The 19,069-nt window shown below is 41.4% G+C and overlaps 1 protein-coding gene across 3 annotated transcripts in view; it reads right to left on the bottom strand.

Moving 5' to 3' along the window:
* RGS20 (regulator of G protein signaling 20) overlaps nucleotides 1-16,718 on the bottom strand; it is an 89,800-nt gene extending 73,082 nt beyond the window's left edge. Inside the window, exon 1 of one of the 3 annotated variants that reach the window (XM_078153417.1) lies at nucleotides 16,634-16,718. Coding sequence is in view for 1 of the 3 variants with exons in the window: in XM_021005892.2 (XP_020861551.1) it covers nucleotides 14,605-14,709 (105 nt within the window). In the remaining 2 variants the exon portion in view is untranslated. Of the gene's footprint in view, nucleotides 1-8,425; nucleotides 8,536-14,604; nucleotides 15,387-16,633 lie in introns of those variants that run through there. The other 2 variants (XM_021005892.2, XM_078153418.1) reach the window with 2 other exon arrangements.
* Between the last annotated feature and the right edge of the window lie 2,351 nt (nucleotides 16,719-19,069).

Consider the following 19,069-nt stretch of genomic DNA (forward strand, 5'->3'; position numbering starts at 1 on the left):
TGTCTTTTCAAAAATATCCAGCTCAAACTAGTTTTGCCAAAAGGTGATTCTACTTAAGTTTTCTATCTGAGCTAATGTCTCAGCAAATGCCTACTTGGCACAAATCTTGCCGGAGGAATTGTACTGTGCACATGAGCCAGAAGAGCCTAAAGCAAAAGAAAAAAAATTAAGGCTCCACGTCCATGATCTTTTGGGACTTCACAAGTTAAAGCTTGTTGTCTATATGGATTAAAGCATGATTTTGTTAAAGGAAACATATGGAAAATTTTTTAAAGTATCTGAGATAACAAGAGGCAAACATTTTATACCATAATCATGATTAATTATGTTTAAATTAATCATGTAAGTCATGTTAAAAAAATCCAAATTCTGCTATGTAGTAGCAAATGGCCTAAAGGGTAGTAAGTCTGTAATTAGAGGACCTGGATCAGAATCCAAGTTATGCCATTTACTACTACTTTGTTCTGTGAAGTTACCTTGTTATTACCATCCACCTCCTTATGTCTCAGTTTAAAACTACCTACATCTTCCTGTGCTCTCTGTAATACTTGCTTGGTAGGCAACACCATCTGCTGCCTTTGCTCCTTGCTTTTATCTAAATCTCTTCCTTTACTACTCTTTTCATCTTCTGGCTTTCACTGAGACCTACCTCCTGATAATAGACTCCTTGACCAAACTTTCCAGCACTGGTTGACTTTCCCTCATTCTCTATCCCCACCCTATCCCCACTAGTAGGAATGGGGGAGTTTGAATATTTCTTGCTTCTCAGTATCACAACCAGGCTCCCTCTCTCTTCACCATCACTCAGTAACCTTTCCTCTTCTGATGTTGACTTAACCATGTCTACCACCAAATCAAAATTCTGGTAGCTGTTGACTACTGACTTCTGGAACACTCCCCTTCTTTCCTTAATGAGTTCATTAACTGGCTTGCAGTCTTTCTCTCCTGTTCTCTCCAACTCCTGCTTTCATACCAGGGAATTTCAATATACATATTGCTATTCCCTCAAACATTCCCTCAAAAACCTTTGGGGCAGCTAGATGGCACAGTGGATAAAGTACTAGGCCTGGAATCAGGAAAACTCATCTTCCTGAGTTCATATATGTCTTCAGACACTTACTAGCTGTGTGACCCTGGGCAAGTCACTTAAAGCTGTTTGCCTCAGTTTCCTCATCTATAAAATGAGCTGAAGAAGGAAATAGCAAGCCACTTCAGTATCTTTGCCAAGAAAATCTCAAATGGGGTCATGAAGAGCCAGACACGACTGAACAACTGAACCACAAAAACCCTTACCCCCTAGTTTCTCAACTTGCCCATTTCCCATGACCTACTTCTCTAGCCTACTTCAGCTACTCACAGAGATGGTTGTGCCCTTGATCTTGCCATCACCCACAAATGTTCCATTTCAATGTTCATGAACGCTAAAATTCCCTTATCTGATCACAATGTATTGTTATTCCACATATCCCTCTGCCTTGCAACCTCCAATCTGTTCTTCATCCTTACTGTGACCTCCAATCCTTTGACCCCTCAGTTCTTTTCCAAACCATCTCCTTGCTCTTGTTACACTTTTCTCCTTTTCTCATCTTGACCCTTAGTAAATGAGTTCAACTCCATACTGTCCTCTTCTCTTGAATTCCTTCCCCCTTGTCATACTGCTGATTGTAGCCTACCAAGCCTCACATCTGGATTACTTCTATCATCATTTCTCCTGCTCATGTGCTGCTGAACAAAGCTGGAGAAAATCATAAAGCCTTGCTGACCAGATCCACTACAAATGTATGCCATCTCAACTGGGGCCCTCATTGCAGCAAAGTAATCTTTTTATACCCTTAATTGACTCACTATTTACTTACTACAATATCTTTTCCAAACCTTTTCAGCTCTCTTCAAATTTCCCATAACTTTCCCTCTTCCTCTTCTCTCAGCTGAGAACCTTGACTCATATTTGACTGAAAAAATTGAGGCCATTGCCAAGTTTCCTCTTCTTACCCACTCTTTAACTTACATCTCTCAGATGCCTTCTGCCGCTATCTCCATCTTCACTATGTTACAGCCTGAGATAGCTCTTTTCCTTGCCAAGGCAAACCCCTCTATATGCACAAATGATCCCATTCCATCTCATATTTTCCAGAAGATTGCCCCTTCTATCACTCCCAGTCTTTCATTTATTTTCAATCACTCTTATGTCTACTGGCTACCTCCCTACTACCTATAAACATGTCCATGTCTCCCCTATCCTCAAAAAACACTCATTTGATCCATCCATCTTCACTATCATCCCTACTCTCTCCTGCCTTTTGTGGCTAAGCTCCTCGAGAAGGCCATCTACAATAGGTGTCTCTTCTCACTCACTTCTTAACTTTCTACAGTTTGGCTTCTGATCACATCATTTTACCAAGACTACTCTTGATCTCTTAATTGCCCAATTTAATGGCCTTTTCTTAATCCTTATTTTTCTCTACCTCTCTGCAGCCTTTGTCACTGTTGAACACCCTCTTCTCCTTGATATTCTCTTCTCTCTGGGTTTTCAGGACATGGCTCTATCCTGGTTTTCCTCCTACCTATCTGCTTCTTCTCAGTCTCCTTTGCTGGATCTCCATCCAAGTGACACCTTCTAATCATGGGTGTCCCATATAGCTTTGTCTAGGGCCCTCTTTTTTCTCTCTACACTATTTCACTTAGTAATTTCATCAGCTCTCATGGATTCAACTATCATTTCTATGCTGATTATTCTCAAATTTACTTATTCAGCCAGAACCTTTCTCTTGACTTCCAGTCTCAAATTTCCATCTGTGTGTTGGATAACTTGAACTGGATATACTATAGAAATATTAAATGCAACATGTCTAAATTAAACTTATTATTCTCTCTCCCAAACCTTCCCCTCTTCCTAACTTCTTTATTACTATTAAGGGTACCACCATCCTCCCAGTCATCTGGGCTCACAATCTAGGTGTCTTCCTCTACTCCTCACTCTCACACCTCAGAAGTAATCTATTGCCAAGGCCTGCCAATTTTACCTTCACAACATTTCTTGACTCACCCCCTTCTCTCCTCTGAGATGGCAGCCAACCTGCTACATGCTCTCATCACCAAATGTCTGGACTATTGCAACAGTCTGCTGATTGGTCACCCTGTCACAAGTCTCTCCTCGCTCCAGTCCATCCTCCACTGGGCTGTCAAAGTGATGTTCCTAAACGCAGGTCTACTCAATAAATGCCAGTGGTTTCCTATCACCTTCAGGCTCTAAAATAAAAATCTTCTGTTTGTTGTTCAAAGCTCTTCATGATTTGCCCCTTCCCTACCTCTCCAGTCTTTTTATACCTTGTCTTCCACCCCATCCCATCTCTCTGCTCCAGCCACATACGCTATGATCCAGTGATACTGGCCTCCACGTCATCCTCCTACAAGATATTCCATTTCTTGACTCTGGCATTTCTATTGGCAGTGCCCTATGCATGGAATGTTCTCTCTCTTGTTGCTTATACTTCCTGGCTTCTTTCAAGTTCCAGCTGAAACCCCACTTTCTACAGGAAGACATTCTCAATCTTCTTTAATTCTAGTGTCCAATTTCCCATGTATATGTCCTGTTTGTACATAGTTATCTGCAAATTATCTTCCCCATTAGACTGTGCATTCCTTGAGAACAGGGATTCTGTTTTGCTTTTCTTTGAATCCCCAATGGGTAGCACACAGCTTGGTACATGGCAGGTCCTTAATAAGTGTTTATTTACTGACTCACTGACTATATCCCTTGGGGTCTCAGTTTTCATGAGGAAGTTGGACTAGATGACTGCTAAGGGACTTCCAGCTCTAAATCTAATCATAATCTATAGTTTAAAAAAAAACCCCAGTGGCATGAAGGAGCACATGCTGTTTCCAAAGGTGATAAGGACAAGGCTTGGATCTGTAGTTTCATTGGTATAGGGAACTCCCAGGTTAGGAAACTCCTTCTAGAGATTTAGTTCAGCAACTTCTCTGCAACTTGGAGTCTTACATAGGTGCCTAGACCAACATGAGGTTAAGTGATTTGCCTATGGTGATACAGCCATTATGTGTTAGAGGGAGGACCAGAATCCAGGTTTTCTAGGCTTCAATTCTATATCTATCCATTATGACATACTACAGCTCTATTTTCAATTTTTAGTTTTAAAACATGCCTAATTTTAAATTAGGAATTACATTAAGTTCTAGAATAATCTGACTCCTTGTGTACAATAGAAGCCATTCAATATGGAGAAGTATCCATCCCTTCACATGAAGTGAATAAATGGAATTAGTGAGAAAGAAAGAAAGAAAGAAAGAGTTATTTATAGTAATAGAAATGTGTGTCCACAGTTCTGGTACTTGATATCATCAATGAGCAAAAAAGAGAACAATATACATGTATCTTAAGAGCAAACCATGTAGAGTACCCAGAGTAATAACTTCTTTATTCCATGGATTACTTCATATACTTCTGTATTAGCTAAGAATGGGTTTCCTTAAGCTCCTAAACTATTGATTCCCTAATTTTGTTCAACCTGAGGATATATCGGCAATGGTCAGCTATGGCAGAATTTTCTTTAATGCATCCCTAGATAGATTTACACAAATAAAGAGATGATCACTTGCTTCTACTTTCCCATGAATGAATAGCTGGGTTCTGCATGGATCTACTAAAGTTTGTGTAACCTGAAAGGGTGGGTGACAAGGGTGATGAAGATAAAATCTCCTTGTAAATACTGCTGCATTCTCTTAGAAATGTTTGGTTTCACCAACTTCACAACAGGAAAATAAAACACATTTCTAGTTGTTTAATTGCCAAAATACCACTTCAAGGAGTGATCAGGGCAGTTTTTCATTTCAATCAGTCCCAAACTCAGAAAAAACAGGCAACAGAAAAAAGAGGAGCAGGAAAGAAGGGATTCTTTCTTTCCTCCACAGTTGAGATGGTGCTTAGGTTGGAACCTCCTCAAGCCCACTATAACTTTGAGCAAGTCTTATCTAGATTGGAGTTTCTTACCCTACAATCAATGGAATTGCAAGTTGGAGCTCCTACTAGATGAGAAAAAAAATTATGTCTTTATTTTCACTAACCTCTAACTGAAATTTAGCATTTTCTCCAATTATTTTAAAACCACTATTCCAAGAATGTCCCTAGGCTTCACCAGATTGCTAAAGGAGTTCATGACACACAAAAAGGGCTAAAAACTCCTGATCTATATAATTACAACAGGTATTGAAAAAATATTTTCAAATCCTAAGTGAAATTGTTAATTAAAAGTAAGTACCTCAGATCAGAAAGATGTTCCATTGTCTTTAATGATCATTGAGAACAGTCATACAAAATATCATTTTTTGGACAGATTATCATGCTAATTATATTTTAAAAATTAATCTCTATGCAAATAGCTAAGAAAATGAGCAAGTATTTTGGAGATAAGTTAATTTATTCTACACATTCATAATCATACTTATATCTGATTGAGCATTCAGTCACATCCCACTTTATTGTGAATGGCCTCCAAAATACCATTCAACTGTACTATGTACTGACTCACAACATACAGTGTTGTCTACACTCTCTAACGGTACAATGTAGCTTACTGGGTACAGACTTGCATGGTGCCAGATGAGTCAATGACTCACACACATATTGTACTGAATGTTAAGCTCTGACTCATTCTAAACTGTATTAGGAGCTGATTGACATTGTACTTGTTTGAATACTAGCTCACATAATGACTCACCTAGTGGTGCGTTGGGTACCAATTCACAACATTTCCTTTTGGACAATGATTCACACTGATCATATTGGGATTTGACTTTTTTTTCATAATGCTTTAAAAGCCTCATATACGGGACTGTATTTGGGAGTGAAATAGTAAGCTATGTCCCTTGATATGGTCTGTGAATCTATCTGAGGATATGTAGTAGATGTTCTTGAAATTCAAACTAAAGGGTATTACCCATTTCATCCACTGGAAAAATAACCTTGGTTTTTCTTCCTGAAGGGTTCAGCCATAATTCTTTGAAAATACTTTTCCTGGAAGGCATCATTTCCTTAAATAACTTTGCAATGCCAGACACTCATTTGAAAAATTCTGCAATGCTATTCCTAAAATATTCACATTAGAGATGCTTTTTGAAATCTGTTATTGGACCAACTTGCCATATAAGTTGGTATTCCCTATGTGGACATAGTAGATGATTTTTTCCATTCATTTTATTAAATATCTCGGAGTAAGATCAATGAGTTATGGATAGACTATTGGTTAATAATAGGACTATGTTCCTGCTGCCTTCTCTAGCCCACAATGGTCCAGGATAATGGCATTCCCCTCCAAGTGGCTACAAAGCTTCTTTCTACAAGAGCTTATATGTATTCTACAATTTAAGAAAGAATCAAAATGAATTCCAATTTAAAATTACTATATTACATTGGGGCTGCAGGAGACTAATTAATGGCTGCCATTATTATATGGAATAAGCAACAAATTGGAATAACCTCAAGTTTTAATCCTGGTTTGTCTCTAGTTTCCTCTATAACCTTAGGCAAGTCTTTGAATCTCATCTTTTAACTAGTGCAATGGACCATATTAAGCGCAAGTAATACAGAAGTCCAAGTTGGTTTAACCTGTGGTCTTTTTTCTTTCATGGTGGAAAAAAGCATCTGTGTACCATTTTTATTTTAAAAAAAAAGATTGTGTTTTGTTTTTATATAATACTGTTAACTCTCTAAGTCGTTTTAAAGTATAGGGGACTTGTAACTAAGAAAACATCAATGTGATGTAGTGGAAAAACCCTGGAGTGGGAAACAAGAGATAAAAGTTCTAGTCTCGGTATTGCCTCTACCACTGTGTGATATTGTGCAATGACTTATGCTATCTTAGCCTCAGATTCCTACTGTGTTAAAATTAGGGGAGTTTGAATAGATGTTTTCTGAAGCTTTTTCCAGCTCTAAGATGATGTGATTTTTACATTAAGGACATTTTAGTTAACGTGAGACCGAAGTGGTATTAACCATCCAACCAATCAATCAGTCAATCAAAAACCATTAAGTGTTTACTATGTGCCGGGTACTATGGCAGGCTCTGAGGATACAAAGACATTTAGTTTCTTTAAATAAAACAGATAATGCAGTAACTAGACGGTGCAACTAGGAGTAGCCTAAAGACCTCCTTGTGCTAGATATGGAGACTCCATAGAGAAGATTGATGACATCTCCTTGAGGGGGTAAAGTAGTCTTATCAACTTGACAGGGTTAAAGGATGAGTGTTTTGTTCTGTCTATTAAAAAAAACCTCTCTATGGAGTATGTTTACATCCCCATTAATACCACATAGAAGTAGATTTATTGAGTCAAGTATACTGAAGGTCTGAACCTTACTCTTGAATTCAGGCCTATAAAGGAAGCAATCAGGTCTGACAAAGAAGCATACCAAGTAACCAGATCAGAGGTGAGATGAACTGAGATGTGCACAGAGCAGGGATGAGTTTCCTGTGGGGAAAGAGAAACATGCAAGGAGCTCAGACCTACAGATGACAAAGGTACTAAATGGCTCCTGAGGAGAAGAGGGAACCACTTATCCCAAGCAAAAGAAGTAGTTGGGAGTACTGGGTGGAGTGGCAAGAATTCCTGGATCCTGACTCCTAGAGAGAATGGCGGGTATTCCTGGACAATACTGAGTTCTTATTCATTGCTGAGTTCTCGTACTCAGGAAGAGCAAAGAAGGAAGGAAGGAAGTTAGGAAGGGAGGGAGGGAGGGAGGGATAGAGAGAAAGGAAAGGAGGGAGGGGAGGAGAGAAGGAAGGAGGAAGAGAGGAAGGAAGGGAAAGAGAGAGAGAGACAGAGGGAGAGAGATAGGAAGGGAGGGGAGACAGAGAGGAAGTGAGAGAGGAAAAGAAAGAGGGAGGAAAAAAGAAGGAAGGGAAGGAGAGAGGATTGCAGGGAGGGAAGGAGGAAGAAAGGGAGGAAAGAAAGGAGGATGGAAGGGAGGGAAGAAGGAAGGAAGGAAACAAGTATTTATTAAGTGTTTACTATATGCTGGAGTGCAAAGTGCTAGAGATACAAAGACAAGTAAAAGAAAGGCAGTCCCTGCCCTCAGGGAGCTTACATTCTACTGGGGGAAGACAACACACAAAGGGAAACTAAAAAGGGGAAAGTTGGGTGAGTTGAAGTTACTCAGCAGGGGGGCATGGGGGCATTGAGGCAAGCACAAGGCTCTCACTCTGGAGAAGCAACAAGGGACTAAGTCACAAGGAAAAGTTGTAAAGCTAGACCACTGTGATGTGTGCACACTGTACAAGTCTAATAGGAAAGAGGGTTAACTTTCTAGCAATCCCAAATGCAAAATTCCCTTTGGGAGGAACACAAAACCTTAGGGTAGCACTATAAGTCTAGAGGACTGCCAAGGTACCTGAGGGAAAGAAGGGCTTACCAGGGAGAAAGGGTCTTTTTTTCTATTGACTTCAAGTGTTTTTTATTCCATGGTAGTCTCAATCATAGGGTGTAGCTATGAGGATACATAGGTTCCTGAGTGGAAAATAATACTTCCTAGAGAGAGAAAGAGAGTTGTCTTTAATTATTCGTGAGCTCTTTATTATCTATCTATTTTATATATATATATATAGTTAGTTAGTTAGTTAGTTACTTAGTTAGTTAGTTAGAAAGCCTGCGTGTGGCAATTTTACCCAAATCTATAGAGACCTAGGCTTGAGGTGTAGTCTGATTTTTCTCAGACATTCCTAGATGGGATCAAAATGATCTAAATTATAAGGAACCCAGGGGCATGAGCCAGATAGAGATTTTGAGACCTCCTCCCCTCCCCCCAAATTGAACCTGGCCTGGGTAAACTCAAAGCACGAAGTGCTGGGACATAGGCTATAGGAGTATCTAAATGAAGATAGTTTATATCCAATATGTTATGGGTCAGAATGCATTTTCTATGTATATATTTCTAATGATATAGCCTAATTCTATCAATGACCTATTTGAAAGATATGGTATAAAGGATATCGTTAAGGAAATGTATGATTGAAAAAAGATGAGTCAGAAATGTGGTAAGAGTAATGGGTAGTAGACAGACAACTAAAGTGATCCACTAATACCCACAAAAAGTGCAAAGTAAGAACACCTAGAGGAAGGCCTTCAGCACACTGAGTGCATCCTCTTCAGATGAGAAGATGGGTTATTTTTTACATCAATGGAGAGACTACCCAGTTTTTTTCTGGAAGTTACATGAATAAGATAAACCAATATTATTTGACATAACTTCAAGGCATTTGAAATAAGGATATTTCAAATTCTGAAGAAATGCATTCTATTTGAAATGATTTAGAAGGAGAAACTGACATGGAAGAAATACATCTCATTCTCTAAGTTTTCCACTTTATTATGGAAGACAATTTGTTAAGAATAGCCTAAAGTTGATTGAAAAAATTTCAGGAATACGCAATACTTAATAAACTATGTAATGTATTAAAATGTGCATTTGGAGCCTGAACCTCCCATATTTTGAAGTACATATAAATTCGGCTTTGAGGGAGCACTATGGTCAAATATGTTTGACCAGGGCTATTTTTTATATTTCTTTAAATCCTACATTGCCTGGTATAAGTATTCACTAAAAGTTTGTTGATTTTTGGGAAAAAAATACATATGAAAATTTCTACTATATTTAATTTAATAACTTAATTTAATAGTTTTCTATATAGAACTGATTCAAATTTATAATACTGAGAGCTATTCTGCAGTAGATAAATTGTCAAAAGATATGAAAAAACAGTTTTCAAAGGAAAAAAATCCAAGGTATCAATAACTCCATGAGAAAATGCTTTAAATCACCAAAAATTAGAGAAATGCACATTAAAGCACCTCAGTTTCATCATATTTGCAAATATGACAAAAGAGAAAAATTATCAATATTGGAAGGCCTGTGGGAAAACAGGCACAATAGTGCTCTGTTGGTGGAGCTGTGAATTGATGAAACCATTCTGGAAAGCGATTTGGAACTTTGCCTTCCAAAGCTACTAAATTATGCATACCCTTATCCAGCTCTTGATTTCCCATCTCTCATCTCCAACTACTTATTAGACATCTTGTAGTGTATGTCCTGTAGACATCTTAAACTCAATATGTCCCAAACTGGACTTATCATCTCCCAAGAACTTCCCCTCTTCCCAACTTCCCTATTACTATTGAGGGTACCACCATTCTCTCAGTCACCAGGCTCACAACCTAGGTGACATCCTCAATTCTTCATTCTCACTCCTCTCCTCAAATCCAATCTGTTGTCAAAATTTGTCATTTGTAGCTTTGAAGCAGCTTTTGTATGTATGCCCACTATTCTTCACTGAAATTGACATCACCTTGGTGCAGGCCGTAAACACCTCACATCTGGGTTATTACAACAGCCTGCTGATTGGGCTCCCTGCCTCCAGTCTCTCCCCACTTCAATACATCCTTCACTCAGCTGTGAAATTTATCTTTCTAAAGTGCATATTTCACCTTACCACACCCACCCATACCTACCTGCATTCAATAAATTCCAAGGGCTTCTTATTATTTTCAGGAGCAAATATAAAATCCTCTGGCTTTAAAGTCCTTCATTGCTTGGCTCCTTCCTACCTTTCCAGTCTTCTTACACTCTACACTCCAAGTAACCTGCAGTGTACTAACACTGGCCTTTTTTGCTGTTCCTCAAACAAGACACTCCATCTCCTAGCTCCAAGGGTTTTCACTGGGTGTCTCCAATCCTTGGAATTTTCTCTTTCCTCATCTCCTACTTTCCTGGCTCCCTTCAAATTTCAGATAAAGTCCCACCTTCTGCAAGAAGCCTTTTCCAGTCTTCCTTAGTATTACTGCCCTTCCTCTGAGACTGTCTCCAATTTGTCCTCTATAGAGATCATTTGTATGTAGTTGTTTACATGTTGTCTCCCCATTAGACTGTGAGCTTCTTGAGAACCTTTCCTTTCTGCATTCCCATCATTTGGTACAATGCCTGGCATATAGTAGTAGGTGCCTAATAAATGCTAGTTGACTGACTATGCCACTACTAGGGCTATATCCCAGAGAGATGCAAGAAAAAGGGAAAAGAAACCCTATATGTACAAACATTTATAACAGCTTTTTTTTTTGTATTAGCCCCAAACTGGAAACTAAGGGATTGCACTCTTGTTGGAAAATGGCTAAACAAATTACGGTATATGAATGTAATAGAATTTATTGTACCATAAAAAATGATGAATGGACAATTTCAGAGGAAACTGGGAAGACCTCTATGAACTAATGTAGAGAGAAGTGAGCAGAGTTAGAACAATTATTATGCAACGACAATGAAATTGTAGAGAAAGATAGCTTTGAAAGACTTCAGAACTCTAATCATTATAATGATAAACCATGAGTACAGATGACTGAAAATGAAGCATGACACCCACCTCCTCCCAGAGAGGTGATAGACTTAAAATGAAGACTGAGAAATACATTTTTGGACATTGAATATTTTGCTGGACTACTCAATTTATTATGAGAATTTTATTTGTCATTTTAAAATTGTTCAATGAGGCAGTGGGAGGGAGATATAATAACTGCATAAATAAATCTTTTTCAAAAGATACAATAATTTCACACACACATCCCTATTCTGGTCATTTTATTTGAATTACAAAATAAGGAATAGATACTATGTATAAATACAATGCCCACAGGTTAAGAAGCATCTTTAAAATACATTTCAGTAGTATATTGAGTATATCTGTCTGCTTCATACACTCCCTTCCTCTCTCTCTCAGTGTGGGTATTGAGTACTTCTTTACTCATATTGGGTACTAAGCATTATAATCAAGAAGACACGTTCAAGTTCTGTTTCTGATATATACTTTCTGTGTAACCATCTGAAAGCTCCTACGCTAAGGAAATTGCAGAACTCTTCTTTTTCTGTTTCAGAGAAAAGTATTTTCATGATATTGTCTTGTTTCAAGAGCATAATTTCAAACCCATTGTACCAGTCAACGAATTAGCAGAAGTGCAGTGATATAAATTAGGGTGTGAGCAAAAAAAGAACTTCAATAAAAATCATAAATTGCCACTTATAGCTCTGGTACCTTTCAGTTTATAGCCATCAGATATGTTATCACAACCAACACTGCCAAGTTTTCAAAGGATTGCAGGACTGCATGGTGTAGTGGGTAAAGTTCTGGGCTTAGAGTAAGGGAGATCTGGGTTTGAATTATACCTCAGATAATTGATAGTTGGGTGTCCTTGGTCAAGTCACTTAACCTCTCTGGGCTTCATATATAATGCGATAGGTAGAACACAGTGACCTCCAAAGTCCCTTCCAGTTCTAAGATGTTGTTTAGTCGTTATTTCAGTAGTGTCCACTCTTCCTGATCCCCTTTTTGGGCTTTCTTTGGCAAAGATATTGGAGTATCCTTCTCCAGTTTATTTTACAGATGAGAAAACTAAGGCAAACAGGGTTAAGTGATTTGCCCAGGGTCATACAGCTAGTGTGTTAGGCAACATTTGAACTAAGATCTTCCTGACTCCAGGCCTGGCTCTCTATGAATTGTGACACCTAGCTGCCCACAGTTAAAGTGTATGAGCCTTTAAATCTTCAGCCTTTAATTGAAAAAGCTAATATACAACATGGAAGTGGGATACTTGGGTAATAGAATACAAAGCCACTGAAAATACTGCTATGAACTCTGGAAGAAGCTCTCCACCTTTGACATTTCAAGTGCCAGGGATGCTAAGGTAAATATGTTTTTTGGGAAAAAATATACTCTATAACTGCTAATATAATTCATCTGCCCACTGATCAGTGAGGGGTGAGAAATATGAGTACGAATATGAGTTCAGGAGGGAAATCCTCAGGATGTCCAGTAATTGAGGCTGCCTGGAAGCAGGCCGGGAAGGCAGCTGCAATTAGTAAGCCCCAAGAAGTGACCTCTGTGTGTGTGTGTGTGGGAAGAATGAGTATTGCCTCTGCCCTTTGCTGAGTAGGGAAAGTAAAGAGAAAGGGTTTTCCCATTGACTCTTCCAGAGAGAAAGCTGTTAAGCTGTTTCTGTAGCAACTTCTCCTCTTCCACTCCTGTGGCACCGCTAGTTGCCTCAAGCCTAGCTAACTCTCGCTAGGAGATCGCTCTCTTCAACAACCGTCCCCCGCCACCCCCTTCCATGATCTTCCCTGCTGCCTGTCTTTCAGTTAAAGGGTTCATATTAGAACGCTAGCCGCCCCCTCTCTTTCACTTTTGTCTCTGGTTTCCTGGTGGAAGATTCTTTCCTACTGGACGTCTCTGGATCAGCCTCCTTTCTCTTCTGAATTCCGGAAACCCACTCATCTTCTGTCTCCCCTTCCTCCCACCCCCCACCCCCAGTCCCCAACCCTAGAGCTTGGGGATTACTGTCCTTAGGGCTCAGTCGTCTGTTTCATACAGCTCTGGGGGTGGGGGGGGAAGGCACTCTTCCCAGGGGAGAATGAGGCCACAGGCTCCTGCACTGTAGACTCCACTTCTGCCCCTTGGAGGTGGAAGCCCTTATTCCCCCTCATGCCAGTGGCCTCAAGACCATTAGCTGCCATCCTCTCCGCAGCTCCTACACCTTACAATTACAAACTTCCTCCAGTTCCGCTCGTAGCTCCTCGATCTTCCAGCTGAGGCTAATAATTCACGGGTTTGTTCAAGGAGGGGTTGTCGAAACTCCCCAATCCCACACGTCTGGGAGGGCTCAGTTTATTAATGTCTTAGATTTTCACTCCTTAGAGACCTGAAGTAGAGCTCTCTGAAAATGCAGTAACTGACTCTCGTTCTCCTCAGAATACCTGAAATCAGAGGCATCTAACTTCTTCCACCACTTTTCCGACCTGCTTCCTTCTCCACCTCCCCTCCCCACCCCAATTCCAGGGTAGTGTCTTCTCCAGAAGAGACATAGTTTATTATTCGGATGGTTGTTGCTGTCGTTTTGGTCTTCCTTACTAACGGTTGCACCTAAACTCTCCCACCCCCATTGACTGTCAAGTTCGAGAATCATTTTCTCCCCTTCTGAGCTCCTGGAATGTCCCTTAGTTTGTTAAAACTCATTTTGCAGTTTAAATGCAAAGCTATTCGGCTCCCCTTACCACCCCACCTCCTTCCTAGTAATTAATCCATTTAAGCTAGAGTCAGTTTAATTCTGCAATCGCTAGGTAGACCCACACAAATAATCGATCTAATGACCCCTCCCCGCACATCCCATAGAAATTCAAGTCATTAAGAAAAAAAAAACCCAAACTCAAACCAAAGCACTTAAAAATGAATGGAGGAAAGTAAAGGACGGAAAGAATGACCCTTCGACGCCGTACACTTTTTTTGAGGGGAAAAAAAGTGCCTTCTTTGCGGAAAAAAAGGGGCTGTATTCTCCAAAGAGAAACGGCAAGAAGCTTCTCTCCTCTTGCCCCCAACCGAGAAAATAAAGCTAAGAACCCCTAGCCCCCGCCTCCGCCCAGTGTCGGCTCGAGAACTTCCCCACCCCGAAGGTAGTCCACTTTGTTCCGCAACTTTAGGGAAGGGAAGAAAGGGAAGGTAGGGGGTGCTTGGCGGTGGCGGAGCAAAGGAGCCAGGGAGAGAAGATGTCGGTACTTACAATTTCACCATCAGTACCGGGAGACAGATGGAAATCTTTGCTTTGATCCGATCGGTTAGCGGCGGGCTCCTCACCCAGGGACGGCGGCTCGCCAGCCATGCGCATGCGTCCCCCAGCTTTTCTTTTCTTTTCTTTCTTTTTTTTTTTTTTTTAAATATTGATGATTGTTATTCTTATATATAGTGGCTATCCCACTCACTCCATTGCCTCCTCCCGCCCCTACCTCTTTACTCCTACTCCCTATTCCCTCCCTTTCTGACTACAAATAAAAATAAATAAAGGTCCTCTCTGCAGTTAATCCTACTCCCCTGCCAGCTAGCTTCCCAGGTTCTGCTTCCAGCCTCTCCTGCTGCTGCTGCTGGGGTGGGGAGAGAGAGGCAAACACAGAGGCAGCGGCAACGGGCGGCAGCATAAAACAGGGAGGAGGCGTGGGTTAGATTGGAGTAAATGAGAAGTGAACCATGAACACCAGGGAGACTGAATAAAAGTATCCCCTCGGAAAGGACAGCGGGTAACAACAGCTCGCTTCCTCACCCAGTCCCTGGACAGCAGCAGCATTTCCCCCGCGGAAGCTGAGCACAGCTGTAATTTGACAAGTCAAAGGAAAAAGAGCGGAGGTGCTTAGCGTTGTCTTGTGTTGTTCTTTCTCTCCTCCCCCACTCATGCTTCACCCAAAGCTCTTTGGATTATGAAATACTGGAAGTGTTTACTCGAACGATAGGCAATGTACAGATGGAGTTCGCAGAGCCACATCTGTGAGGGAGGAATGGAGTGGGTGGGTGGGACAAAGCATTCTATGTGTGCGTGTGCGCGCGAGTGTGTGTATGCAAGAATATGTGGGACTGTGCTTAAGTTAAGTGTGGTAAGTGAACTACTGGGGTGTGGAGTGTGGGATGGAGCGGAGTCGGGTCGAAGGCTCTACGTGTTTAGATTTTTTTTAACTACATAAAAAAAAATTCCAGGATGCACTTTTGTCTGAAGGGCTACATTCTACGTCTTCTCAGTTCAGAGACATATTGCCCTGTCCTGATGCCCCCCATTCCTGCCTTTAATCACTGCCATCTCTTTTCTTCTAGAATCGAGCCAAGCCTGCTCTTCTCTTGAATCCAACCTAAGGTCAGGAAGAAAGGCTAACACTTACCCGCCCTTTGTGTCTAACCCTAGAAACCAGACCCAGAGAGATGCCATCGAGAAAAGACTTCTCTCATCATCTCCTGAGACACACATTAGAGAGCCGGAGTACCGGTTTGGGAGAAACACTCTGGTCCTGAGGTAATACGGAAAACTCTTTTCCCCACCCACACCTGCAGAAACAACACTGGTTCGGCAAAGGAAACAGTAAAGGAACTGGCAAGGAAATGAGGCATCTTCCAATTGAGAGAGTTTACACTTGGAAATCAGTAGCTGCGTGCGCTTGGGGGCTTTGCGCCGGACCTAGAAGGACTAAATAATATTTCTCTGAAGCTGTAAACTGACCTGACATATGAATAACATCACGTCATTTCCTCTCATTTCTCGGGAGCCCTGGTGACAGAAAGACAGATAGGGAAACTAGGTATGGGGAAGGCGGTAGGCAGAAAAGATAAGAGGAGGAGGAGGAGGAGGAGGAGAAGAAAAGAAGGAGAAAGAGAAGAAGGAGGAGGAGAGGAAGGAGGAGGAGGAGGAGGAGGAACTTTAAAAGCAGATCGTAGGAGTAGCAATGGTGACTGGAAGCTTTTGAGGGGAACTAAAGATAGGAAATGCACCAGGAAAAATAGCCTTGAATCTGTCCTTGGAAAAATAGAGATGTTGGAGACGTTTCTATCCATCAATTATTAAGTAAGCCGGGCCATGTTTAGTCCTAGTTTCCCTAAATGTTCCCGCTGTTCCTTCTGTTGATTCACTCCTCTTACCGTAGAGGTGGGAAGTAGCAACGTTTTTGAAAAACTGAGGTTAGGTTGGGCAATTGTAGGCTGACGTCGGTGCGGTCTGAGAGTGAGATTAGGCTAAGGTAATAGTAAAGGAACTTGGTTGAGAAGAGCGTACTCACAGGGATGGACGAGGTTTGCCAAGTAGTCCCATCCTCTTTCCCGAGCCGGGCGTCTTTCCATGTAGGTCTTGGCTGACTCTCCCAAGATTTGCGGATGGGCAGAGCCAGGGCTGTCCAGAGCAAGACTCTGAAACGACCTGGAGCTACTGCCTCCCGCCAGGAGAGAAAGGGCCCTGCAGAAACTGGGCAGCAGCGAGTGAGGGCGGCAGCTGGCAGAGCAGGAAGCAGAGGGGAAAAGTCAGGACGACGCCTGTGAGCCTGAAGTGGGGGTTGCTGAAGAAGATGAGAGAAGAAGCGAGAGAAGCCAGAGAGCAGGCTAAAAAGGAGTCTGGCAGCTTTCGGGCCAGCAGAGGGGTCTGGAGGCGGCTGTGCAGGGCAAGGGCAATGGGAATGGGGGTGGGAATGAGGAAAGAAAACAACAAAACAAATACACCATTACTATTGGTTCCAGTCACAGTCGAGCCAGCTTGCAGCCAGAGATTTTCTTTCCCTATAAGGCTGTAGGTTTTTTTTTCCTGAGGAGGAAAAAAAGGACAAAGCCAACATTATGTTGTTGTTGTTTTAATCCTTTCTATCCTCTTTCAGTTTTCCCGTGTTTCTACAAGCATGTTCAAAACTCAGTTCTTGAGGATTGGAGAATATACAGTTGTTTGTTCAACCTCTTCCCTAAGCTGAACATGCATGACCCTTAAGGTGCCTTGGCAATGGTCAACTTGGCTCCATAGGAATAGACATCTAGGAAACACTTCCATGATAATAGCCCTGCTAGAGTTAATAAAGACCAACCTCAGACTAGTCTTGGCAACCAAAGGGTTTCCTGGCTCTGCTTTTTTGATAATATACAGAAAAGAGACCTGATTATTGAGATCTGAACCCGCCTTACAGCTGGTACTGTCGCTAAAAATCCTGCACAAACAAAATAGGACTTTCGTCACCATGGCATGCCCTGAACATATTTGAACCATTGGCCTTTCTGGTTGGTCACTGTTTGCTGCTTTCTTAGGCGACCTGGGGGAGGGTGTTGACATGAGAAAGCATTTTATTTAGAGGACTCCAGAGAGGAAGCCTTATCAGGCTATCTATGTCTATAGAAATTCAAAACAAACCGTATGCACATATAAACAGATCTCCCCCCCAAAAAAACCCCCAAACAACTGAATGTGTTTTCCTGTGGCTAACAAACCGTGGGAACTGTAGGTGAAAATATAGCTTGTAGATCAGGAGATCCAGCCCAGCCTGACTCTGCCTAGCAAAATGAAGGCGAAAAGTGAAAGGAGAGCTGAAAGGAACCACCTAGTGTATTTAGAAATTAAATGAAGGAACTAGGAATTAAACTAAGGTAGTCTATGTCCAAGGCCATTGGTAAACAAAAAAAAAATGGAGTAGATGTGGAGCAGGAAGGAAAGAGTGGCTGGTATACCCCTGGCTTACCCACTGATTGTAAAATAGCAGGGTGCCAAAAGCCTTGGGGCTAAGTAGGTCAAACGTTAAGGAGCCATTGCTGCTCTCCAGGGTCCTGAAACCTTCGACGGTACGGGCTCATACTAGGACTGTGTGTGTGTAGCCTTGTCTGCAAATTCGGCAAAGCTAGAGGTCTTTGGGCTGTTTCTTTTGGTTTTAAAAGTCTTGAGGGGAATTGAGGAGGAGGAGAAAACGAATTAAGGGAGGAAGGAAACCTAGCAACAGCTTCTCATTCATGAGGCCCTTTTCTGGGAACCCGTGGAGCATTCACTGTTGGTGAATTAGTCTGACTTAGTTGGTATGCCGGGCCTGCGCTAAGTGACCCGCCAGCAGAGGCTTAGTTGATCACAGTTTTAGTACTGAGAAAGTTCACTATTGTTTAACTTTCCTTTGTCAGCTTTTCCTAGAGATTGCTGGTGTTTTCTAATATTTTCATCTTCTCACTTCACATTCTTTTCACCTGTTCACTTCGCATTTCTCCTGCTTCCATATCATGTTTTTGTTTGGAATTGAGATGGGCTGGTGCCAGATTAGCTAGGTGCCCAGAGTCCGGTACAGGAGGACTGAAGTTTGTAGTAGGGTTTTTAAAAAAAGTTTATATATGTATCAATGGTTCCAAATAAGAAAGCAAAACCAAAACAAAACTGTAGTTATATTGAAGAAGAGGAAGGAGAACTGTATTTTGGAGACATCAGGTGTTCTGAAGTCGTTTACAGTAGCGAGTTACCATCACTACTAAGCAGGTGGACTTAGCCCTATCAAGGGCTAATTATAGAGCAGATCTGAATGTTTGAGTGTCAGATCTGTGAACCATAGGGAAAGCTTCTATTCCTCGAGCTCCTGGGAGTCGTGCGGTTGCTAGCAGCAAAGCTTTTCCCTCTCAGTTTGGGCGATGGGAAAAGGCTGAGAAAACCCTAATCAGACCCAGAACTGGCAAGCTTGGATTTAGCCTTGACGTGAAGGGCTCCTTTCAAG

Source organism: Phascolarctos cinereus, unplaced genomic scaffold, assembly GCF_003287225.1.
Source record: "Phascolarctos cinereus isolate Bilbo 61053 unplaced genomic scaffold, phaCin_HiC Scaffold_4;HRSCAF=312, whole genome shotgun sequence".
Lineage (NCBI taxonomy): Eukaryota > Metazoa > Chordata > Mammalia > Diprotodontia > Phascolarctidae > Phascolarctos > Phascolarctos cinereus.